At 29.9% G+C, this 25984-nt stretch overlaps 2 protein-coding genes and 1 long non-coding RNA gene across 3 annotated transcripts; 2 read left to right on the top strand and 1 right to left on the bottom strand.

Moving 5' to 3' along the window:
* Positions 1-533: 533 nt before the first annotated feature.
* On the top strand, positions 534-20318 carry LOC145194014 (peroxisomal acyl-coenzyme A oxidase 3-like). Its single transcript, XM_090069307.1, has 16 exons — positions 534-1370; positions 1955-2032; positions 2144-2233; positions 2621-2850; positions 4822-5104; positions 8156-8284; positions 8412-8532; positions 11306-11428; positions 11595-11702; positions 13008-13093; positions 13205-13273; positions 16365-16503; positions 18630-18697; positions 18870-18956; positions 19075-19213; positions 19446-20318. The coding sequence occupies exons 1-15, from the start codon at positions 1047-1049 to the stop codon at positions 19198-19200; spliced, it is 2061 nt and encodes a 686-aa protein (XP_089925433.1). The 5' UTR covers positions 534-1046; the 3' UTR covers positions 19201-19213; positions 19446-20318.
* Positions 13726-15994, top strand: LOC149881349 (uncharacterized). The gene is made up of 3 exons (XR_016445783.1): positions 13726-14325; positions 14752-14799; positions 14997-15994. It is a non-coding gene; the product is annotated as an uncharacterized LOC149881349 (long non-coding RNA).
* Positions 20319-20745: 427 nt separating the features above from the next.
* Positions 20746-21471, bottom strand: LOC149881348 (uncharacterized). Its single transcript, XM_090067978.1, has one exon. It carries the CDS (start codon positions 21469-21471, stop codon positions 20746-20748), a length of 726 nt encoding a protein of 241 aa, XP_089924104.1.
* Between the last annotated feature and the right edge of the window lie 4513 nt (positions 21472-25984).

Below are 25984 nucleotides of genomic sequence, written 5' to 3'. Positions count from 1 at the left end.
AATATCATCAATAACTTCCTTGCTCGGTACCATCTTCCATCCATCCTGATATCGAAATCAGCTAAGAAGTTGAATGACTGGAGACTTTTTTAAAGAATGTGCAAAGAAGCTCCAGTCTTTTTTTCGTGCTCAGGACACGAAAACTTTAATTTTGGTCAATAACTTTACTTCCCTTTAACACATTGAAGGGCTAAGTACTTTTCTCCTCCCTCTCCCTATCACCACATCTGTTCTTCAGTCCTTGGATCAAAACGTAAAACGAAGCCTTAAAACTTATTACCGTCGAAAAATTGTACGCTGATAATGATATCTGTTCAAATCTTTGAAAGTGTTTGATCTTTTACGAGAATTCGATCAGTGCCGTCCAAGGCCCAATCATATGAAGCTGGGCCCAATCTTTTAAACCTGAAAAATGCGTAATTTACGGCAAAAAACGGGATTTTTGGTATGCAAAAAAAATTTTGTAATCCGCAATCTTATTAACAAAGTTACGCAGAATTTTTGAGTAAATTATGCAAAGTTTCTTATAAAAAGAAATCTGCTACAATTTCTAAATTTTGCGTAATTGCGCAAAACTTTAACCAAATAATGATTGTTATGATTTTTTCTTTAAACCACAGATGTCTATTTTTCTAAACAAAAAGATTTGCCTTATACAATTTTTAACCTGTTTTCAGGAAATAAACTTGTTCCTCTGTATTGGTTCCAATCTCTATAACATCATGTAGCAGCTTGAATGTAATCAAAGTGATTTGCATTATCTATTGATTGTGCCTTGCTCATTTTTAACTCTTTTTAAAGTCACTTTTTATTGTATGAAATTAGTTTATCAGTTTTTAATTTTATTTTTGTAGATTCTTTATTATTTTAGGTTCATTAAGTTTTACTTGTAAATCACTATTTGCAATGACCTGTATTTTATAATATTCTCTGAAAGTATTAATGAAAACATAATTCAAGTAATCGCAAGCTTCATGACTAGAAATTTTTTTACAACATTTTAAAATTGTATAATACCTGAATTTTTGTTGGTTCTTAAGAATAAGATGAGTCACTGCCTGACAATTGACAGTTGTAAATTGAACTTATACATAACAGGAGAACATTATGCATCATACTTGGAGAAGTATTACAAGACTCTTGAAAAAAATGTATTGTTTAACACAGGCAAAACCTGGAATGATTACCTTGGAATGCCTGTGTCTGAATATCGACATCTATCTGTTAAACGTGCTTATGCTTTTTCAGAATACCTGTTCATTGAGAATGAAAAAAAGTTAAGCAATTCTTTCATTTGTGATGCAGCCTACAGTGATGCTTGTTCTCATTTAGACTATACATTTGGACAAATTTACTTCATTAACCAATTGGTATGTTTAGTGTTATGTAATATATTGAAAATCTTTACTAAATGCATTTTTTAGCATTTTTTAAATATTTTTTAAAAAATTATCAAATATTCAACAAAAATCCCTGTTACATTTAAATTGCATAAAAATGGTTATTTGCATGTCCACAAGTCTTCTTAAAAAGATTATACAACATGTGTAAATAACAAAGCCAAGTAAACAGAATATTGGTCTATAAATTCCTTTATCTTTTAAACATTTGAATTAATGCAATGCTCTACTTAGATTTTTCATGTCAACTTAGCCTTTAGATATTTTTTCTGAATATGTAGTATCAGATTTTGAAGCAAACTTAATGAGACAATTTTTGTTTTTATTGCATTCTGTCTGCACAGTCTTGTTCAAATGTTTTTCAGTATATTGAAAAAAACTTTGCAAAATAGCCGAAACTGGCCAAGCTTTTTCTTTTTTTGACTATGCCATTTGTATTTTATATAGATGCAATAAAGAGGGTATGAGTTGAGTAAATTAGTAATAGTTTAGGTTCATAAGATTTTAATCAACTTATTGTGGTTACTGTTAAGAAAAACAACTTATGTTTTTAGTTGTTTTCTATGACAATAAGCAATGGATCAGAGAATGCAGATGTTTTGGAGCTTGCTAATAAATCTAAACAAATGCAGGTTTTTATAATATAAAAGTTTTGTCTACTTTAAAAGTATAGTTTGTATATGCAATGTTTATTGTTTATTTTCAGAAAAGAAAAGCGATTATAATTGATTATTTTCTTTTAGATAATAGGGTCATTTGCGCTGACTGAACTAGCTCATGGAACTAACACAAAAGGAATGCGCCTAACAGCTACATATGATCCAAGTACAAAAGTAAGTTTAGAATGATTTACTGTGAACAATGAGTTTTGCTCCTTAGCGGGTTTTTAGGTTGTTTTTTGATTTGTGTTTGTAAAGTAATATATTAGAACTTTGAAAATTGACAATTTCTTTAAGATAAAGCATGTTTTAACAATCAGAACTGCTTTTATTAATTTTGTTATGAGGTAAGAATTAAAAAAACAATAACTGTTTAAAAAGATTCAATTAAAAACACTATCTAATTGATGGTATTAGTTTATTTTTTTGTTATTTGCATTATTAAAGTTTTTCATTAAACAAAGTTCTACTGACCACAAAGCTGACTGGCTTTTAAACAACTATAAAGAACACCACAATATGTAACAATATGTAAGTGTTAATGAACTGTTTTTTTAATAGGAATTTGTGTTAAACTCACCAACATTCCAAGATATAAAATGTTGGTCTGGCAACCTTGGGAATATTGCAACACATGCCATTGTTTTTGCACAGCTTTGCACCTCAGATGGAGTTAAACATGGACTGCACCCTTTTATAGTGCAAGTTAGAGATCTCAACCTGGAACCTTTACCTGGGATTACAGTTGGAGACATGGGCTTAAAACATGGTCTAAATGGACTCAGTAATGGGTATGTTGGTAATAGTAAGTGGGCTCAGTAATGGGTACATTATTTTATATGATTATATACTTTACATTATATACATACTTATTACTAAGGGTGAGAGTTAAGGTTAGTTTTAGTCTAACTAAAATTAAAGGTTTGTTTTAGTCTAACTAAAATGTAGTTGACTAACTAAATTTAGATAGTCAACTAAATTTAGTCAACTAACTTTTAGCGTAACTAAAAATAGTTGACTAACCGTTTAGTGTAACTAAAATTAGTCGACTAACTTTTTAGTATAGCTAAATTTATTCAACTAACTTTTTAGTCTAACTAAAATTAGTTGACTAAAACAAGATTTAGTGCTAAAAAAAACTGAATAACCTGTATCATGAAATTATATGAACATAATATGAATTATGGCAATTAAATCAATTTAAAGACATTCATCAAAATTTATTGCTTTATGAAATTTAAAATAATTAATATTATTTGTGACAATTAGGTAATAAAAATACCTAATATCGGCCCAAATTTTCTTTTATTGAATTAAATATAAGCTGGTTTGCTAGCAGAACAACTTTGTCAAAAACAGCTGATATTTTATACAGAAAACATGATTAGTTATTAGCATTTTAACAATAATTTTTAAAAGAATAACAAAATTGAGAGTTGAACAAAATATATATTCAATTACACAATATAGAAATAGTAAAAAGCATTAGTTGCCTAACTGTTTCAATCTTATTGTTGTCATTGTAAATATCTGTATTTTTATGAGTATAGAATGAAATAAATTATGTATTTTATTAAAATTTAAAACAAATACTTAATAAAAGCGAGGGACTAATTAGATAAGTTTTATTAAAAAATTCCAAGTGTCTATGTTGCAAACATTTCTCCAAAAACCTGAAAAACTCTGAAAATCAAACCTTGAAATAGATGGCCTGCAGATAAAAATTGTAACTTACAGCAATTTGCAATTAAAAACATGGCGCTCAAACCACTTCACAACAAACGCATAACAAGATGTTAAAGTGGTATTTTTTGGATAACAGAAACAATATTTTTTTCACAAAAATTTAGTCAACTAAACTTAGTTAGACTAAAAAGTTAGTTGACTAAATGCAGTTAGACTACAAAGTTAGTTGACTAATATTAGTTACGCTAAAATGTCAGTCGACTAACTTTAGTTATACTAAAAATGTAGTCGACTACTTTTAGTTAGACTAAAAAGTTTGTCAAGCAATTTTAGTTAGATTAAATTCTTAGTCGACTAATTTTATTTAGACTAAAAAGTTAGTCAACTAATTTTAGTTAGATTAAAAAGTTAGTTGACTAAATTTAGTTAGACTAAAAAGTTAGTGGACTAAATTTAGTTTCAGTTTTTTTAGTTAAGTAAGTTACAATTACAACACTTTACATGATTATTAACATGACTACAAGTAGATTTTCTCTTGTCCAAAGTTGCTTAGTTACAAGGCTTTTGTATAATTATAAACATTCTCGGAGGGTTTTACATAAGACTGAATCTAAGAAGAAAGAAGACTGGACTTAACCAGAAATATTAAAATAAGTGCCTCTGCAAGTTTTTTTCCAAGTTAAACATTATGCCCAAATATTATAACTGTATTTTATTACAAATTTCTTGACCATGATTTGTGAATTTTGGCAAAAGTTTGAAAATATAATTAAGATTAAACATGAAGTATTTAAAAATGAAAAATCTAAAATCAATGATGAAAACTGTGGAAGCAAAGAAAATAATTCGGTCTTACGGTAATATCTTGAAGTTCTCCATATGATAGCACCATTGTAATATAAGTTACTAGGTTGAATGTAAGCTAAATAACAAGTGTGTTAGATGTGTAAAAGTAGTGCAACAAAAACACCTAAGAAAACTCTCTTAGTTCTTATTAGAACTACTTTAACAAGGATGATGTTAAAATGTTTTACATTTTATGATTTATAGGTTGAAAGATTTCTTATCTTTTTAAGCTACTTGTTACTGAACAACGTACGAGTTCCAAGTACAGCATTGTTTAGCAAACTGGGAGGAGTTTCAGTTGAAGGAAAATACATCAGCTCTTTTGAAGATAAAAGTAAGCACTTTAAAGCTGTCTTGGCTTCTCTTCCTAGTGGCCGAATCGGTGTTACAAGACTTGTCATTTGCAATTTAATAAATGCCATGACAATAGCTGTGCGTTATTCTGCATGTCGCAAACAGTTTGGACCTACAGATGAGAGTGAGGAATTACCAGTTATTGAATACCAAATGCAAGTAAAATAGCAATAGTTTTTCTTTTTTCTAATTTTTTTTTTTTTTGAATTAACTCTTTACTACAGAATTTGAATGAAGAGATCAGTAGGAAGCCATGTTAAAAGCAGCAAAACATTGTTTTGAACCCAGAAAGCTTTTATTTAAAAGATTGCTTTTTATACTTTTATGGCAAAACGTTCCAATTCTTTTATTTTTTAATATAATGTATTTGTTTAGTTTTTTACTTTTATTTGAAAAAAAACTATTAAAAAAAAATAACTAGAGAAATAGGGAATTACTAGTAAACCTTATACAGGCAATAAATTAAAAAAATAGACATTAAATCTATCTAAATATTTTTCCATTTAATTTCTTTCCAATATAAATAAAGACCACAGGTATAAACTCTCAACCTAAATGTGGTAAAAAGAAATCAACTGTGAGTTTAATAGTATAAACTCTCAACTTTGATTAAAGTGGAGTCACTGTAGTTTTGATATTATTTAACCAAGTTTTATATTTTATAGTTTTATTTGATATTTATAAAAAATTTTAAAAATAGTATATTTATAAAATATAACTTTTTTAAACAATCAGTTTTACAAAAGTATCATTTATAAACACATATTTTAGGTTGGATTTACTTTTAACATGAAACATCTTCTGTTATTTACTAAAGGTGATTATATAATAGTTATAACATCCAGAAATTCTTTAAATACACTAGTGGTCATAGAATGGACACCCCTTCAAAATATATGAAAACTTCACTTTAGAGTGTTTTTTAAAAGAAAATAACCAAATTTATGTGGTTTTCTATATTGATTATTATTTTTTGATGTGTTTAGATTAAAAAAAACTAAAATTTTGATTAAAGTTCACAATTTTAATATAAAAATATAACAATTTAATGACAAAGGGGCAAACTATGGTAAATTTATGTTTTACAGCTTACAAAAGATGTTATTAAAAAAATGGCTTATAAAAAAAAACTTATATTTTGTTGGATATCCATTATTCTTTATTACTGCAGCAAACCTACGAGGCATTGAGTCCACTAAATTGCCCAAATCTTCAGTGCTGACAGTTTTTGACAGTTTTTGCGGTGTGGCATGTAGCACTGTCCTGCTGGAAAACACAGGTTTCTGTTTTGCCCTCAAATAAATCGTCAATCGATGGAAGTAATTTGGCTTCTAATATGTTTTCTTGGTATTTTTTGGCGTTTAAAATATCATCCATAATGTGGATACGACCCACAACATCTCTGGTCATGCATCCCCACACCATTACACTTATGGGATGCTTCATTGTAACCAATGTGCACTCAGGTAAAAGATCTTCACCGGGCCATCTTCTCACATAATTGATTCCATCACTTCCAAAAATGGAAATTTTGCTTTCATCACTCCAAATAACTCTTGCCCAGTCTTCCTTTGTCCACTCCTTGTGTTCTTTTGCCCAAATCAAACAATTCTTTTGTTGTTTTTTGTTTAAATATGGTTTTTTTCTGAGTTCTCTTGCTTTTAAACCATTTTAAAAAAGCCTTCGGCGAATTGTTCTTGAACTAACTGAAACTCCAGCAGCCTCTAAATCATTTTTAATTTCAGCTGAAGTTGCTCTTCAGTTCTTAAGTGCAAGCCTCATTATCATCCTGTCATCGTTGGCAGTTGTCTTCTTAATTTTTCCATTTTTTGGCATATTTTTGAAGGTATTGACTGCCTTAAACCTTTTTCACACCTTCCTCACTCCAGATTTTGTTGCTCCATTTCCCAACTTTTTGGCAATTTCCATGTATGAATAACCTTCTCCACATAATGCAACAGCTTTGCATCACTTTGTAGGTGACCAATATCCTTACACCATTGTAAATATGTTTAAAGTTGATATAAACGATTAAAATTTGCAATTTCCTATAAGCCAAATAATAGATGACGTGGTTTAAATATAAAAATGAATAATTAAATCCACCAAATGCATGATATGTCAACTTTTCAAATAGAAAATTTATCAATTCTATGAAAATATGAAAAAACTATGAAACTATAAGTTGCTTGTGCTGTAGAGATTCCTCTGCCAGCACAATTCAATTTTCTATTCAAGACTTCTAGAGTTATTCATTCATTGTTTTTTTGTAAGGACATTGAACAGCATGTAGAGTTTATTTCAATAAATATTTACATAGTTTACAGTTTATGTATGATATAATAAAATTTACATATAGGTAAGTAAAAATAATAAAATAAAATGCTTTTTGATTACAACCTGTTCACAATTGTAATATTTTAAGAATGTGGGATTCAATTTAACTAAAAATTAAATTTTGTTGTAAATTTTAAAATAAAAAAAAGTTTCAGTTTGTAATTGTAAAAGAATAAAAAGAAGTAAAGAGAGTGTTTTTTTTTAGTTGATGTTTATTCTCTTTTTGTTTTTTTGAACTCCAAGTTACCATTAGTTACCCAAAGTCAATATAGATATAGATATAGATATATATAAGACAAAAAACTGATTCACTGAAGAAATCTTTTTTTCCCCACACTAAAATCATGAAAATATAATAAAATGAGAGAGAAGGTTCAATAAAAAGAGAAGATTAGGTACATAGTAACTGAAAGGTACAATTACATAATAGTAGTAATAATATAGCTCATACCAAAATTACGTTGAAAATGATATGTAAGTCAAATTATTTAGATTCAAATAAAAAACAGGCAGTGGAAATCCTGCTAAGTGGTGGTGAACAGTATAACCAATAAGTTAGCTCAAATTTTTATTATTCAATAGAGTTGCAGAGCCTCAATATTGGAGGCCTTAGTTAAGTCTATAATGACTGCTTATTGTTCTCTACATTTGTTTTCCAAAATTTCTGTTATATATTCAGAAATGTATTTGATCTTTTAAAGTAATGTTTACAGTAAATAAAATAACAACTTGAAAATTTATTTAAATAAATTAATTTATGTCAAAACACTGTTTTAAAATAAACAATTCTTAAATTATTATTTTTCATATTTCAAGTTTGAAATTTATCTTTTTTTCTTGTTGTATTTTATTAGCTGTTTTTGTTTTTTTAAGCAATGGCGTCTGTTCCCATATCTTGCATCAACTTTTGTTTGGAAATCATTTAGCTTATGGTTACTTACAGAATATAACCTAAAATTACTTGGGGATTCATCAAACATCAAAGCAGATGCTGATTATGAGGTAAATGTTTGATCAATTATATGTTGAATGTTCATGAGATTGTTTGCTTTTAAAGTTTATGCCTTTTACAAGATTGTTATGATTGTGAAAAGTTTTTTGACATTTCATCTTCAACAAAATCTTAAAGGTTGCTATTATAAAAGAAATTCATGCGTTGTCATGCTCTTCTAAACCTGTGACATCGTGGTTAGCTCAGCAAGGCATACAAGAAGCTCGAGAAGCTTGTGGTGGACATGGATATCTTGCTGGTTTGTTTGCTTTTTTTATTGTTTGGATTTTTTAAAATCTTATTACTGGTTATTGTTTATAATATTATTATTATGTATTATATAAAAGTTTATAATTTCTAAAGCACAATATTAGTTCAGATAATAATAACAAGTTCAAATAATAATAACAAGTTCAGATAATAATAACAAGCAAAGGAATTTTAAACAAAGTCATATTAAAAATGCATTAAAGCAGAAAACTATTTAAAGCAGTAGAAAGTCAGATCAGAACTATAGGGTATTATGGGGCAAAGTCAGACATTTCATTTATCTTGATGCTAAAGCTATATTTTTTTCGAAGATAGTTGCAGCCATCTTCTTACACCATTTAGTACAAACAAAGTTGCTGGAGTTAACTAGGAAAGAAAATAATGAAAAGTGGTCCAACCTTTTTTATGTCTTGGCTATGTAATAATTACTATTTTCTAAGCATTGTTGTCATGTTCATGACAAAGTGTTGACTAATGCTTTATAAGTTTGTATTCTTTGATCTTGAAGTATTTCTGTTTAATCTGCAGACATCCATATTTCTTATTCGTTTGGTAGCTTTAGGGACAACAAATATCAACCAACATTGTATGTGTATGATATATGCCACATCTTCACTTTTGCTTATTCCATATTTTATTGCATTAAGCCAAGCAAAGTCTAAAAATAATTTGAATTATCAGATTGTTTATTGCAGATTTGATTTTCACTTAAGTCATTTCATTTATTTAAATGATAAAATTGACTGTTTTGAAACAATGCTGCATTTTTTTTTTAAAAAAAAATCAATCAATTTAGTTCATCAATGGTACAACTAGCATTACCCTTTTTAGCTCTCATAATTAAATATGCTTGCAGCAACAAAATAGTTCTAGCTTTTTCACATTTCTCATACCAGTCATCTGGTGCTAGGTCAATAGCAAGAAAGTATTTGGTTTTTTGATATGTCTTTGCAGTACAAGCTTCTATTACTTTCATAAAAAGTGCTTTTCCTGTACTATGACTTTGAAATGTCTGCTTATAACTTACCAGAGACCCATTTGTTTTGCAAGAGTAGCCCTTGCCAGTGAACAAGGAAACCGTGAGCTTTACCACATCTTTACAGTCACATTTCTCTATATTATCTTTATGCTGTCGCAATTCTTCAATAGCATCCATTAGAGTATCTTCTCTAGCAAGTTGATTATCTTTCTTTATTTGAAAATATTGCTTTTTGGATTTCTTATTGAATAATGAACCACCAGTACCATCATTTCTTCTTTTATCACTAGGGCAATGATCTTGGACCTCTAATGTTTTATTTTAATTATTTTGATTACTAAATCTTCCACCACCTCTCTGTTGCATCAAACCATGTTGTGATTGCATTGTCATAAAAGCACTCAATAAATTTTGCTGCTGCTGAAATGTTTCTAACATCTGACCATTTAATAAACTTCCTAGGCCACCCTTGTCACGACTTGTATTGCTCTGACCTCCTTGACCAAAAATCCATAGTTGCAACTTGATCCTCCCCACTGTCTAGTAAAAGGTAGATCTCTGCCACCTCTAATTTAGAAACTAACTCTAATTAGATTGTGAATCAAGTTCACAGGAAGCTGTCCAGAGTAGATATTCTTGAATGAACATTCTTCTTGATGCTTTAAAGGCAGCATCCAACAAAAGCCTTCATCCATTTCATTCATACTTAAAAAAGACTAAAAATTCTAATCATAGTTAATATTCGATAAAAATCTTATAACATGTGATAACTAAAAATCTGGACAAAATTAGAAATGGTATAACTTTTTAATGGAGTCATCTTTTTTAACAATTTAAAAAGTATAATAACAAAAAATTTTGAAATATACAATATACTTCTGAGAGATTCCCTTTGTAGAGAGTGCAATCCAAACAAGTAATTTTGGCTCAAATTTGTCTTTTCTTTTTAACCATACATCATTTGATGCTGCATTTATGTCAAAAGAGTAAAATCCAGCATTTCCAGAAATATTAGTGTTGCTCAAATAAAAATATGATTCACTGTCAATAATAACAATTTTTTTCCGAAAAATTGAAACCAACCTGCAGCACTTTGAACAAACAGCTGCTTTTTGAGCCGGTGTTCTTTTTGGTGTTTTAGTTTTCTTACGATAACAAATGCTAGTTTTTTGGTGAATAATTTTGCATATGTACAGTTGTGATACATGAAATCGTTTTGCAAGACCACGCTGTGAAATATTATCCTTTTGATCAATCCATTTTTTAAGGCGCTTTATCTTTTTTGCAGGCATCTTTATTGCTTTGCGACCACTTCTGACTTTTCTTTCTAGTCCTATATTGTTCCCCTTTCTTTTAAGTATATTATAAGTAGTAGATTTTGGTATGTTCTATATTTGAAAATGATTTACAATAAAGTTTTTGTTGTCATCCGGATGCAAATCCAAAAATGCATACACTTTTTTTCTAAGGGAGTCTTCATTATAAGCTTTTTTTTTTCATTTTTTCAATTATTCCTAGATAAATTATTTTTTAATAATACATTTAAAGAATTAAATTTGCAACAAAATAGAAGTGATTGCAATTTCATGAAATTTTTACTTTGTTTTTTTATATTTACACAAACTTTGTGCAAATTTTTAGTTATCACATGTTGATAATTTAAAAATAAATGAGTAAAACCACAACAGCTTCTATTATAGTGGATTATTAATTTGTGAAACCTCAGCAAAAACTATTATAGTCATTACTTTTTTACTGTTCATGTTTTAGTTCTTTTTTTTAGTTAATCGCCTTGGTATTTTACGTGATCAAAATGACCCTAATACTACATATGAAGGAGATAACAACTGCATTTTAATGCAAACAAGCAATTACCTCCTTAATGTCTACAAAGATATAAAAATGGGTAAGTCTACTGGTTTTTATTATAAAATATTCATGATATTCATTATGTTCTTCTGTCATGTTCTTCTGTCATGTTCTTGTGTCATGTTCTTCTATATAAGCCAGCTATCATTTTCCTTCATTTCCTCTGTGTAGACATGTTTTTAAAATCTTCCGTCATTATTTAGGTTCAGAAGTGAAATCACCTTGTGGCAGTATAAATTTTTTGAACAACCACCATAAAATACTTCAAAACAGAAGTTCATTCAAATCTCTACATGATATCACTCCTAAAGGTAATTAGAGTATTTTTCCAAATAAGGCTGCAACTTAAAAGTCAAATTAGATAAAGTAATTAATTATCTACATATTTTAGGCCTGCCCTTAAACTCTCTCCAATCGTAATCATATTTGAATAGAAAAAGACAAACTTTTATTTGAATTGAACCATGTTATGGCAGATATCAAAGGACCATTTGTTTAACGTTTTACTAATAATTTGTACTTCTATGAAGTAGTTTTTGTTTTATTTTGATATTATCTCAGCATTATAGGAAGAGAATTTATTTACAATAAATTTGGTTAATACCAACATGAAGTAAAACTTTGCTAAGTTTTTTTCTATTTGAAAGCAAAATAAAATACTTTAAAACAACTTGTCAGAAGTTAAAAGTAACAAACTGGACATTAGGATTGTCTTACCAAAATCCTAGCACAATCATACAATTTGTATCAGGCATCAAGGTTACCTTGGCAAATCTGAAGCTACTGTCATTTAACCGTCAAAAGTGTTTAGGTGGTTTTAATGATCACTTAGCAACTACAGCATGAAATCATATTTGAATGTTTACCCTGTCAGTTGTTAGTAAAGACCTCATAATCATAAAAACTGGCCACCATAATCATAAAGAAGCATAAAAACAATGGCTTCATGGTGTGAAGTGTCTGTTGGCTTTCATGGACTAATAAAAGCAGTAAAAAGTCATGGGCTTGATGTGTTTCTTCAAGACCTCAAATGAAGAAATTTAACCAAATTTACAAGTTTACCTTTAAACCCAATTTATGACTTCAACCCAATGTATGGCTATGGCTCAATATCCTCATGCAGTAGTTTAAGAAAAGTTGGGATACAAAGATCTATAAATGGATTTATTTAAAAAGTAAAAGTAAAAAGTAAAAAAGTAAGTGAAAGAAAAAAATCTTGAAATTTTTCGTAAAATGCGTCATGAAAACAGAATATACGTAAAGTTTTTTCAATTGATAAAAGTAACATTTATTCATTCAAGTAACAAACATTGAAGCCAAACATTGATTTGTAATTTTTAGGTCAATTTGTATATTTTTTTTCAAAAGTTGACTATGAATGAACAAAAGCACTGAAATTATCAACTGCTATAGAACTTAAATCAAGTTTACGTCATGGAAACCAACTTCTTAAGTTAACAATAGAGAATTTATTTTTGGTTCAAACATGTTTCAGAATATTCTTAATAGTTTTTGCAAAATCAATAAACTTTTTTTACAATCCAAAATCATTTTTGTTCAAGTTTAGTCCTGCCATGTAATTTTGTGTGTTTTCATAAAATGATTGCTTTATTAAGATGTGGAAGACACATTTGATTGGTTAGTTAGTTATCTTGTGGAGCAGAGTGCTTGCAGACTTGAAGCCCAGCTTTCAGTGAGCAAAGTGAGTTTGTTGTTCAAGTTGTAAAACAGAGACTTTTTTTAAAATTAAAGTTAAGAAGAACGTTTTTTTAAACTATGAGAAAATATGTTTTTTGTTTTGTTTTGTTAAAAGGACGAGTTTACTGCTAAAAACAACTCACAAGTCTATTACTGTAGGTCACTTGCAATAGCATTCATCGAGGTACGTTTAAATTTTTGCCATAGTTATATTCTGCACATCTTTATACAGTATTGTGAAAAAGTTAAGAACCACTAAATAAGAAAAAATGTTTTTTTCAAATAAATTTAATTAATTTTTATTCTAAAGATAATAAAATAGTCTTTTTTTTCAAACATTAAATAAGAAAATTTTTTTTTTTTTTTTTTGAAAATGAGTTTAAAGAACCTATAAAAATAAGGATTAAATATTATGTGTTAATTTTTTTTAAATATTTTTTTTTTGAAAAAACTAAGAACCACAAAGAATTTTTTGTGCTAAATGCGTCAGAAACATTTTTTTAAAACTATCTTTTTAAATTTATTTTTACCTTGTTTGTTTAAATATTCTATTAATGACCTAAGTCATTACCAAAAAAACCAATAAAAAAATTTAATTTCAAACAAAAAATTCTTTTTTTTTGAAAAAATGAGCAGAAAAGCTATTACCTATGAAGATCGTGTAAAAGTGGTAGATTTTCACCAGGAAGGTAAATCCGCTTGTAAAATTGGAAGAATAATAAAGTGATCACATAGTTCGGTGCTAACAATCATCAAAACTCAAAGAGAATAAATCTTACGTTGATCGCCATCGTTCTGGAAGACCGCGTTTGACGACACCCAATTATAATCGCCTTTTAATCAGGTTGGCAAAGAAAAATCGAACCATGCCGTCTCATGAATTAAGAAGGGAATGGAAGCTTTCAAATGGACGTCAAGCATCGGCATCACTTGTGCGTAGGAAATTATTAGCTAACAATATGCTATAGAAAAAAGCTGTTCTAAAACCGCGACTTACCAAACAACATTTAAAAAAGCGAAAAGAATTTTGCCAAAGCGTCAAAGAATGGTCTAAACAAATATGGAGGACAATAATGTTCATTGATGAGATGAATATTGAGGTTGATAACCGAAAAAACCGAATTTTGATTCGCAGGCAGCCTTCAGAAAAGTATGATCTCGATTGTATAGTTCAAAGAATAAAACAAGGTAGCGGGTTGGTTGGAATATGGTGGTGCATGATATATTATGGTTTCGGTAGGGGAAAGGTGCCTATGATGGCATACTTAACTTTAACGTTTCTCTGAGTCATTACCTGAAAGATTAAAAAATAATTTTTGACATGGGTGTATTCCCTCTAGCATGCAGAATAATAATGAACCTCAGAATTTTTACTATTTTGCTTTTTTATAAGTTTATACCATTAAAAAAAAAAATACAAGTATGCCATCATAGGCAACTAACTGCTCCTATGATGGCACACTTTAAAGAAAATAGACAAACAAAAATTTTTTTTGTTTTTTATTAATGGAAACACAACTTATCAAAAAAACAAAATCAAAAATAAATATTTGGTCTATAAGCATAGTTCACATTTAATTTTTTTTCTACTTCTCTTTATGCTTGCACATAAACAATGACACCAAGATCTGCATTTTTGACAACAAATCCATGGTTCTTTAGAGCAAGACAGCGAATAAAGTTCATAACAATACAAAAATGCTGTATCAGGTTCGAAATCCATTTTTTTATTACTTCTTTTAATCTCCTCACTGCAGTATTTTTCTTCAACAGTTGTCTTTCTTTTTAAAATTTTCTAACAAATTTTTCCTTTTTCTTTGTTATCTTTTTCTTTTGCCTTATCTTTTAATTCTTGGATATCCGGTGTTCAGAGGTCCACTTTTTCCACGTTTTCAATTCAATTTTAGAAGGGTGCTAAAGATCCAATGCATATGGAAGCTTCTGATGGGGGAGATCTCATTTCCAAATGTGTTGGTTTCTCAAACTCTTGTATTTCATTTTTGTTCTTAGCCTGATCACCTTTTTATGCGCATTAAGATTTATTTCAGGCATTTTTTTCAACTCATTTTGAAGACTTTCCTATGATGGTAACTCCTCGGTATGCCATCATAGGATAGAGTCACCGTATTTATTAAAACAAGCTGTGTCTACCTTATTCTACACATAGCATTAAAATAAGTATTCTAATAAATGTACAAATCCTGCAGATGAAATGCATGAAAATTTCACTTCTGTATGATGTATAATAAAATCGTAATCCTAAATATATGAGAGCATTAAAACTACAACACCACATGCGAAAATTTATGTTTGTTGATTACAAAACCATTATTTACGACAGAAGGACGAATTTTCACCAGAAGTAATGAATTACTAATATACACGTGTTGGTCTAATCACTTATACACCAAAACCAATATTTATGGAAATATGACCAGTATGCCATCATAGGCGCTATGCCATCATAGGCACCTTTCCCCTGTGTTTAAATTATTTGATGGTCGACTCAACTCTATTTATTACGTCGATATTTTAAAGAAACAACTTGTTACCGTCAATTGATGCACTTGAGCAAAGCGTTCCGTTCAATTTTCAGCAAGGTAATGCACCATGTCACAGGGCTAAAATTGTCTCTGAATGGTTGGAAAGCAAAAATATTGAGCGTCTAACTTGGCCACCAAATAGCCCAGATTTAAATTGCATTGAATATTTTTGGAGTTGGCTTGATAAAGAGATTCCCAAGAAAGCACCAAGGAGCCTTGAGGAGTTGCGCAACATTTTATCAGCAATACTTGGAAATGTTTCCAAACATATTTTAGAGAATTTAATAGACTCAATCCCAAATCGTATGCCTAGTCGTATTAATGAGTGCTTAAAAATTCTTGGTAGAATTGCACGGTATTAGGTAAAAACTACCGTTTTTTGTTCTGTGGTTCTTAACTTTTTCACAATTTTTTTTTTAAATAAAAATTACCTATAAAACTTTAAATACATTTTTTTAATTTTTATCATTATTATTACTTTTTATCTTGTTTGTCTATTTTCAAAAATTTATTATTATTATTTTTTTTACCAGAAAAATATATTCGGTTAAATAAAAATTTAAAAATAAAAATAAATTATGTTTTGTTTTTTTGGTGGTTCTTAAATTTTTCACAATACTGTATAATACTCGATGTTTATTCTTTATTATTGATTTAAATTAATTAAATGCTTGAATATTTTGCATCTAGTACTATTTGTATATTTATTGCATGATGTTGCATTAATTATAGAGATATGCAATAAGTATATTTGGAAGTGCAAAAGCGTTCGCTGTGAGTTGCCCGCTAGAGTTTAGAGAGCCTTTAAAGAATGTGTATATGTTGTATGGCCTATGGGTTATAGAGAAAAACCTACCCACTCTTTTTCAAGGTAGATTTTATTAAGATAGTGTTAAGGTGGTAGGCCTATGAAAAAATTTTTTCAAGTATTAAAGATATATTTACAATAAAACTAATCAGTTGTTAACAATAATTATGAAATTAAACATAAAATCAATAAAATATATAAAAAAGTGCCTCGCTTGCCTCGAAATTATATTAAAAAGTGTGAAAAAAACGAAAACTTCAAAACACAATTTCTCAAAAACGACAATAAATCAAAACTTCAAATTTGGTATGGTAGTTCTACATATGTATAAAATTCATTTGTCATAGGATTTTTAAATTTGCCTTCCTAGTTCAGATTATATTGACTTTTAAACTTGAATATATATTTTTATAAAAAAGCTCTGGCAGATAAAACCACATTGTAGCGCCCCAAAAAAAGAAATTTTAAAAATCTTATGACAAATGAATTCTACATGTATGAAGAACATATCTTGAAAATTTCAGCTTAATTGCTTACTTTAAACTGGAGATATCATGTTTTAAAATTTAAAAAAAAACTAAAAATCTCAAAATGAGAAAAATCGAGTCAAAAATTTAAAATCAAAAAATTACGTCTAAAAACACTCCTTAAAAGCTACCAGTGCTATATGAATCAGTTTTTTCAGTATCTAAGTATCCTTTATGAAGAGATCTAAGTTTTTTTCTTTGCCTTTTGCATATTGAAGTTGATTTACGACGCTTGTTTACAATTCGCTTTTGGTCCTTTAAAATCAGTTTTGGAATAGTCAATGATCCTAACAATCCGAAGTGACTTAAAACAGATTTTACCCCATCTCCACCGTCATTATAATGAACTATTGCAGAGTTTATACAAAGTTCAAATGTTCTTCTACTTACAAAAATGTTTTTAGGACATCGAGTCCATAAAATTGAATGAAATGCTTCATTTGAATTTTGGGTTTGACCATGTAAACATTTACTTAGCAAATCGTCATCAGATAAATCTTTAAAAATAGGTTTTATTATATTATGAATAAAGATAGGCAAGTTAATTTTGTTTGTGTGAGTACTTGTACCTTTAAGCTTATCTAGTTGCCACTTGCACCATGAATATTCATCCCTAGGACACATAGAATGACGAATGCTATTATCACTAAAATTTGTACTGTGCCACAAAACTGCTCCTATTGCTTTTTTCATTGCATAAATGCTGTTAGTGTTATTTCTAATTGCAATACCATAATAATTCTGCATTGAGTTAATTGCACTATTAGTCAAATTTCCTTTTCCATGTAGGGGTTTATTTGTTCCTTTATACTTATGTACAATTTTTCGCAAGCGTGTACCAAGTCGCTTCTGCACATGCCCAATGCATTCTAATTTTATTGGTTGAATATTATAACTTTTATATGGGTTAGATTCTTCAACTTCTTTAAAAGAGGAAGTATCACCGTCCCCGAGGTATTCATGATAAATCAAATTAGCCTCTTTTTACTTATGCAAGATGAAACTTTTTCTGATGAAATATTTGAAAGATTTATTCTTGAATATTTGTTTAAAGGAGGATTTTTCTTTCTTTTTCGTGAAAAATTTTGCTTGTTGCTTTTTCCAGAAGACATTACAATTATACACCAGTACAACTTGTTTGATTTAAATCAAGAGTTGAAAAATTCATAAATAATGATTTTATTCCACAACCAATATACAGTTCAATACGACAATTATTATAAGAAAATGTGATTTTAAAGCATGACCAAAAACAGCGCAGATCTATATTAAATTGGAAAAAGAAGCTTCACAAGATTTGTCATTTTGACCATCAAATTTGGGTAAAATAAAGGTTTTAATCTTTCGTTGCTATGGCGTTGCTAAGGTAAATAAACAAACTAGCTGATAATATAAGTTATTTTAAACCCTTTTAGTTTGATCAAACCTAAACAAGTTATATATCAGAAGATAGAGGATAAATTTTTACATAAATACAATATATTACCTATTTTTTCAATTTTTGATCAAAAATCTCTATTTTTCATAGGCCTACCACCTTAAGATTTCCCCTGGCAAATATCACCGCGGTGATATTTGCCAGGAGAAAATAGCTTTATTACTAGCGTTCCACCGGTACCGGTGGAACACTAGTAATAAAACTATTTTCCAAACTTTTTTCAGGCGGCTACTTGAGTGATCCTAAGCATGCAGAGTTGATCAGGGAAGGTGTATTGCACTACTGCTCATTGGTACCATTTTTTTTTTTTTTATTTAATCAACAAAAAACATTAAGTTTTTCCCGAAAGATAAAGAAAATAAGGTTTTTAAAAAAAGATCCGATAACAAAGTGACGATGTTTATGCATGAGTTGATGTCTGGTTATCCATAAATATAAGCATTTAAGTACCTCTCTTGTGTCAGATAAAACCATGTGCACTGTCATTGGTTGACGCGCTTGCTCCTCCAGATTGGGTTTTGAATTCTCCTATCGGACATAGCAATTTGCAGGTATTTAATTGTTCTCGCTCGTATTTAATTTTTTTTGTTACTATTTTTTTGAAAGGTCTTTTTAAATGCTAATATTTAAATGTTATTGTTTTGAGAGCATTCGGTATTTTTCTTGCAGCCTTTAAAAAATTTGTATGACGTGATGGTGACTCCTGAATCACAAATGCGTCCCAACTGGTGGAAGGAGGTAGTAGAAGGTGTCGATATTGGTTCAAAAGCTCATCTCATTTCCAGCAAGCTATAAAACAAAGAGAGCGGTAAAAGTCTTTGATCGTATTTAGGTCTTTTTATTTTTTAATATAAAAAAAAAACTTTTTAGCAATAAGTTTGTTAAAATTCACAAGGCTCTTAAAATGATCTCATGGTTTTTAAAATATTTTAAGCTTGTTAAAAATGTTTTGCCTTTCATATGAAGGAATTTTAGAAAAAGTTTTTATAAAGTAATATTTGATATATTGGCTATGATTCCTTTTGATAATATTTTTATAGAAATAGAATTCATTATATTTTCACGTTTGTGAACCCGAACGAAAGGCCAATCCCGAGAGTTTGCTGTTTGATAAGAATAAAATAGCGGCGCACTGTGAGCCAATGGAACCGCCAAATTTCAACGTCGCGGCACTCAACCAAAAGAGAAAAAAAAGCCACTATCTTATTAAGAACTCTTAATAAGAATGGCATTTTTTAATGGGCTTTTTGTGTTTTTGTGTTTTTTTTTTTTTTTTTTTTTGCCGTGAAATTAGTTGGGCCTTCGTAATAATTTGCGTTTTAGTTTTATGTAGGTCTTTTAAGAAAATTGTTTATCTTTTCAAATATTTTAAAGTTTAGGATATTGAGAGAAGTTCCGGTATCTATTTGAACGGTTATTGGTATACTTTTTATGTTAATCGTCAACTCGAAGCTTTCGACTGCGTCCTTAATTATCTTTTTAGTGTTTGCAGAGGACAAGTTTCCTTGGTTTAACTCTGAATGAGTTTTTTCGGGTTGATTGATGTCTTTGTAAACTATATCTAGTGGTTTCGTATAAATTTGTTCGTTTCTTTGGTTTTTTTTCCCTCGCTGCAGTTGTATTTTGTTCGTTACCGGCTGTTGCAAAATTCGCTTCCCCGCATCGGTAAGAAATTCTTTTCTTCGGTCTCTTTTCTATCTCGTGGTGTTTTGAACATTGCTTTACTGGTTAGTGAAAATTTTGTTTTCGTTACTGCATTTACTTCGTTTTGTTTTATCGTTTCTTTCTCTAATTCTTCTATTTGATTGTCCATCAACTCGAATACTTTTACCATAGTTAACAAACCTTGTAAAGTTTTTAAGGGGTTTGGAAACTGTATTTCTGTAGTTTTGAAATGTTTGTACTAAGCTCAATTTGTTATTTATTTCCTTTATCCTTATCAGCAAACCCGCATTTAAGGGCTTTTTCGTGTAATTTAACGAAAAATTGTTGTGTGGTTTCATCTGTACGTTGAGCCATTTTGCGAAACGTAAAAATTTCATAGTTCAAGTCACCTTGAGGTTTAAAGTGTTCATTGAAAGCTTCAACAACTTACTGGTATGTGGTTAGCGTATTTTGAGGTATAATGTTTTCATAAATTTACTAAGTGTTTTCCCGATTAAAGTGAGAAGTAACGAAAGTTTTGGCTTGTCGTCTGTGATTATAAGTGATTTGCAAATTAACGGGTGATGCGGATGTTATCGGACAAAATAAAAACGTCAATAACTTATTTATAAATAAAAAAACAAACTACTATTATATTTTTTTTAAATAAAGCATTTATCTTTTAATAAAAATATATTATTTTTTATATGAAAAAATACCACCATCTGCAATTGATCTCAATTTTGCTCTGACGCCTTTCATATGCGACTGTAAAAACTTTAAATCAATTTCTTGTAGTTTTAGTTTAATGCGATCAATCAAAACTTGCTCTGTTGAAGCTTGCCAATCTCCCTCGTAAACCTTCTGTGCCAAATGTCCCCAAAAATTTTCAATTGGTCGTGCTTGAGGCACATTTGGGGGATTGGATTCTTTATCAACGTAATAGACATATTGGTCCATCCAATTTAGATAATCTTTAGAATAATCGGAACTTGCAAAATCTGGCCAAAATAAATAGTTAAAGTCTCCATAATACTTGTGAATAAATGGAAGAAGTCGTTTTTCTAAACATTCATTAATATAGATAGATGAATTGATCGCTACAGCCTTGGAAGTGCAAAACAATGGCTCGGACATACCACGGTCAGATATGGCTATCCACATTAATAATTTTTTTGGAAATTTCTCTTTTCCTATAAAACGAACACTTTCTGGGCATGTCTTTTTGTTGTTTGTGTAGTATCCAGAATTTCCAGGCATGTTGTCCCCTGCAAAACAAAAGTATTTTTCGTCATCGATGACTAGAAGCGATTTTGTGTTATAGAGTTGGTTAACTAGTTTCCTGCTTCTTTTCTTTGCCTTTATTTGTTGTTCTATAGTGTATTTTGGAGTCTTTTCACGTTTTCTATATTTAATATTCATTTTTTTTAACTGACGACCAATTGTCGATTGATTTACACCGAATTTAATATCTATTTTTCTCTGACTGACCCCTTTTCGATTGTTGACAAGTCTCGTTAATTCGGCTTCCTTTTCTCTAGTTCAGGATGTCGGACGACCAGGGTGCTTTCTATCAGAAAACGATTGAACAGTTTCAAGTCTTTTTAGGTTATCATATATTGTACTTTGAGCAAATCCATCCTTTTCAAAATGATTTACGATTATTTTTTTATATTAGGTTTATTTACAAAAAACATTTTTAGTCGCTTTCGAAAAGATTCTCGTTCAGCTGCATTTAACCTCATTTTAAATAATTGTGTTTCAAATAATAAAGTTTGTATTTTATAGAACGTTTATGCCTACGCATAAAACCACAAAAACTAATTATTATGCTCAAATAATGAAATTAGGATTTGTCCGATAACTTCCACATCACCCGTTAAGTCAAATCGTTTAATGTAGCGTTTCCAGCTAGAAAACAACTTACTCGCATCTTTTGTGCATGAAAATTAGCGGAAAGTTTAGTAAATTAGGATTTTTTTAGCCATAAACAAATACAATGTTTATAAGTTTTACATTAGTTTTATTTTTATTTCAATTCACGTATCTTTTATCTTCATCATCAATTTGATGATATACTACAACCTTTTCTTATCGTTTATTTCTATGTAATGACTTCACCAAACTACAATAACGTTTTCTTAAGCTCTCCATCTCGAAGTACATTCTCACATAAATTCTTTAGATTCTTTATTGTTTCTTTGAAACCAGATTATAAAAAGCTAGAAAAACAACATTTTTTTTTCCATATTGAGACACTTTTGGAATCAATTTGAATAAAAAATGTAGATGATTCTAACACATTTATTTTAAAACAACTCAAGTTTTTCAACATTTTGTTTGAGTTATTTCTGGCCCATCCTCTACCCTGGATGGGCCAGAAATAACTCAAACAAAATGTTGAAAAACTTGAGTAGTTGAAACAAAGCCAACGAACAAATGAAAATCAGGTGGAGGAACCAGGTGCTCAATTAAGTATCCGGATCCAGATCAAGATACACATTTCAAGGATTTATACAGTTCGTTACATCTTTCTTGGATAACTCTACTGATTTGTTCTTTACATACAGTACCAATAATCGATACTACGAAGAGTTTCCTTTAAAGGTAGAAATTCCTTCTCATCAGAATCAAGCTCTTCTCCCGGAATCCCCAGTTAAGCAGATTAGCTCATTCCAATATTTTATAAGAAAAACAACCGAAATTTGAAAAAGAATATTAAAAATCCCTGAAACTTTCACGATCACCGAGTTAAAGCAAAAGAAAACTATTTTACACCTAAGAAATCACCATGTGACATAGTTTGATAAAAACTATGTGTCAAGACATTTCAATAATTAAAGTTAATAATTGAAATATTTTTTTTTAAAAGTTTCTCTACTTTTAAAAGAATTAAAATTTCTGGCAAAAGTCTGTTTCTTTCATTTGAAAGAATGTCTCCAGCAGTTGAAAACAACCTTTCAACTTCTGCGGATGTTGGTGGTGATGTAAGGAATCTCTTTGCTACTTTTGCCAAACCAAACTTTGCTTTTAATGTTGCTTTCTCTTCATACTCTTTCAAAAACTCTAAACAGCATGAAGATGTTGGGCTTTCTAAAATACTCGTTTAAAACTTCCTTTGCCAATTTGGAAGTTGGATTTTTGAACCTTGTACTTTGTGACTGTGCAATGATATTTTAAATCATTGAAGAAAACCCAATGTTCTCAATAGACGTAATTTTCATCACAGGAATAGTTTCATTTTGTATCAAATTCAAACTAATTCAAAAGAAAACTTGTTTTTTAGCAGCTTGAAAGGTTTCTTGGGATATAAAGAAGTGCCTGTTTGAATCTGGGATCAAGAAGTGTTGCTTTTGCAAAACGATCAATGGTTTCTAAGTCAAAAAAAACGTACCTCTATTGCTTTCTCTAAAGCATTTTTCATGCCCATCACTTCTTCGTCATCAGAGGGAACTTCAAATGGCTTCATAATAGTTGTCACAATTTGAATACATGCACTGATACAAGTACCTTTTCAGAGAGTAATTTGGTGGCTTCTTCGAAAATCGCTAAGATGTTTACCAGCTTTTCATACAGGTTCCAATCCTGTACAGTGTGCTCAATGCCGCTTGAAGTACGGATTAGCAGTGTGGTAGCAATTGTAGATTTTAATAAGGGTCTGCGTATCGCCTCATTTCCATATCTTTATCATTCCGATATAATATCAGAAAAAAAAATCATCGGAATGACGAGAGTTCCGGTATGTACCGAGACTTAAACTTTCTATAACAACGGTTAAAATTTTTATGACGTCGTAAGCATTCCGATGACACTTTTTTTTTCCGATATCATATCGGTATGATAACGATATGGAAATGAAACGATACGCAGACCCTTAGATTTTAAGTAGAAAATTCTTTCAAACATGTAATAAGTTGAATTCAAGCGTGTTGAGACATCATTTTTGAGCCCGAGCCCGTTAAAATTGGTCATTTAAATTTCTTTAAAAAAGAAGGAGTTTGAATAAGAAGCTTGAGTGCAAAGCCTTCGTCATTTTTCTATCAAGCTTACAACAATCTGGAGTGAAAAAAGTTATTTTTTAAAAAAGTTGAAGAGAATGATTTAGACACCCAACAGATTTGCAAACACACTGTGGCTCTTTGAAAGCTGATTTTATATTTGCTGCATTGTCTCTTAAACAGACTGTGATCTTGTCTTTTAGGGCCCACTCTTTCACAACATTCTCAAGTCTTTGAAAAATGTTTAAAGCAGTATGTTTTTCATCAAACTTAGAACATAGTTGGCAGATTTTAATCCGCTCTCATTTGTCTGAAATGAAGTGTGCCAACATGCCCAAGTACTCATGATGAAAGGTTGACCAAGCGTCCAGACAGATGGAAACATTTTAGCTTTTTTTTTTTTTGGGAAATCACTTGAAAGTATTCAACTATTTGTGTGTTTTGGCAAATATTTAGATAAATTAAATATTTTGTAAAATCCTTAAAAAAATTTTCAAGTTTCGATTGTTCACAGAAAGCTCTTTGAAATTGGTGGCGTTTAAAAGTAATTAAGGCATTTTACCAAACGCAGGGGCATTTTACCATACGCAGGGAGTGAGATATTTAACACCGCAACTTTAAGGATTTTTGGTTAAAAACATATTTTCTTCCGAATCATATCTTTATCTTTAGCTATTTCTAACATTCCTTACTAGAATACAAAAACTTTTTTGTAGTCCTTATAATGAAAGAAACACCAAGCTGGATGTTTTTAACACAATTATTGAGGAATGTCTTTTATCCTGAAAGATTACTTTGAACTCACATTTATTAACTATAAGTTATACAAGAAATGTTTGTCAACTTCAATATTTGTAACATAAAGGTTTGCAAAATTACTCTGAAGAACGTTCTGTAAAATAGTTCTGCAAATGAATTCTGTAGTTCTGCAAAATTACTCTGAAGAACGTATATAATATTCTGACTTAGTCGCATTTCTTTTGTTTTCAGTTCTGCTCTGGTTTTTAGCCAAAATGAGTCTCTTCACACTTCCATAAATCTTTTTAGAGGCTTCAGATGTGAATTTTACAGCTCTTTCTACCGATTGAGAATTGTTTGGCAGATCAGTAAGAGAAAGCTGATTACGATTTGAATAGCTTGATGTAACTCATTTGAGGAAATGGTTCACATTACCTAACCCCCAACTTCCTTTCGGCCCTATCTTGGATCTTTGGTCCTTTAAATTCTTTCTTTCCAGAATAGGAACTTAAAAAAAGTTATTTTAAAATTAAAAGTTTTTTAATTTAAAGTGACAGCTAATGAAGTATGAAGTCACGGTCAAATGATTATTGCTTATCTCTAAGCAATTGACGCTATTTTCTTTACCTAACCTACCATTTATGTGAAGTGTAACTGTAAATGCACGATAATACTGGTAAAAAAAGATTGCATGTATTACCTTTCTACTTTTCTCACAGAGACTAGTTATGTGTTTTATTGTGCAATCACATTTCCGACATCCAACCCGTCTAAATGTTTATTATCTTACTATTACATCAAACATATTTATTACATAGGGCTCTGTGAACCTTGGAGGATTTCCATCGATTCTTATAAAATCTGTAATCTTATAAAATATGTATCTTGCACTTAACATTAAAAAATTTGTACCTTTCTTTACAATCTTCAATAATTGAAAGATCGCACCGACAAGCAGTTTTCATTTTCTTTTCCAGTCAGCTTCTACTGGATTTATGGTTTTTAGATTGAATCCGCTCAGCAGATAACATTTTTTGAAATTTTCTGGATATTTTAATTTTCAATGGTTTGTCTTTTATCAGAGGGAGGTTCGGATTAACTCTATACCAAAGCTTTTGCAAGTCAGTACGGGTAAACCAGAGGGTTTTCTAGCAAATCTTCCACAATTATTACGAGTTTTGTAGAAAACCAGCGCGCTT

Source organism: Hydra viridissima, unplaced genomic scaffold (assembly GCF_058129835.1).
Source record: "Hydra viridissima isolate aposymbiotic clone 2 unplaced genomic scaffold, HvirCarnegie_v1 scaffold_12, whole genome shotgun sequence".
In the NCBI taxonomy this organism is placed as follows: domain Eukaryota; kingdom Metazoa; phylum Cnidaria; class Hydrozoa; order Anthoathecata; family Hydridae; genus Hydra; species Hydra viridissima.
The sequence above is the reverse complement of the archived record's forward strand: the minus strand, read 5'-3'. Positions and strand labels throughout refer to the sequence as shown.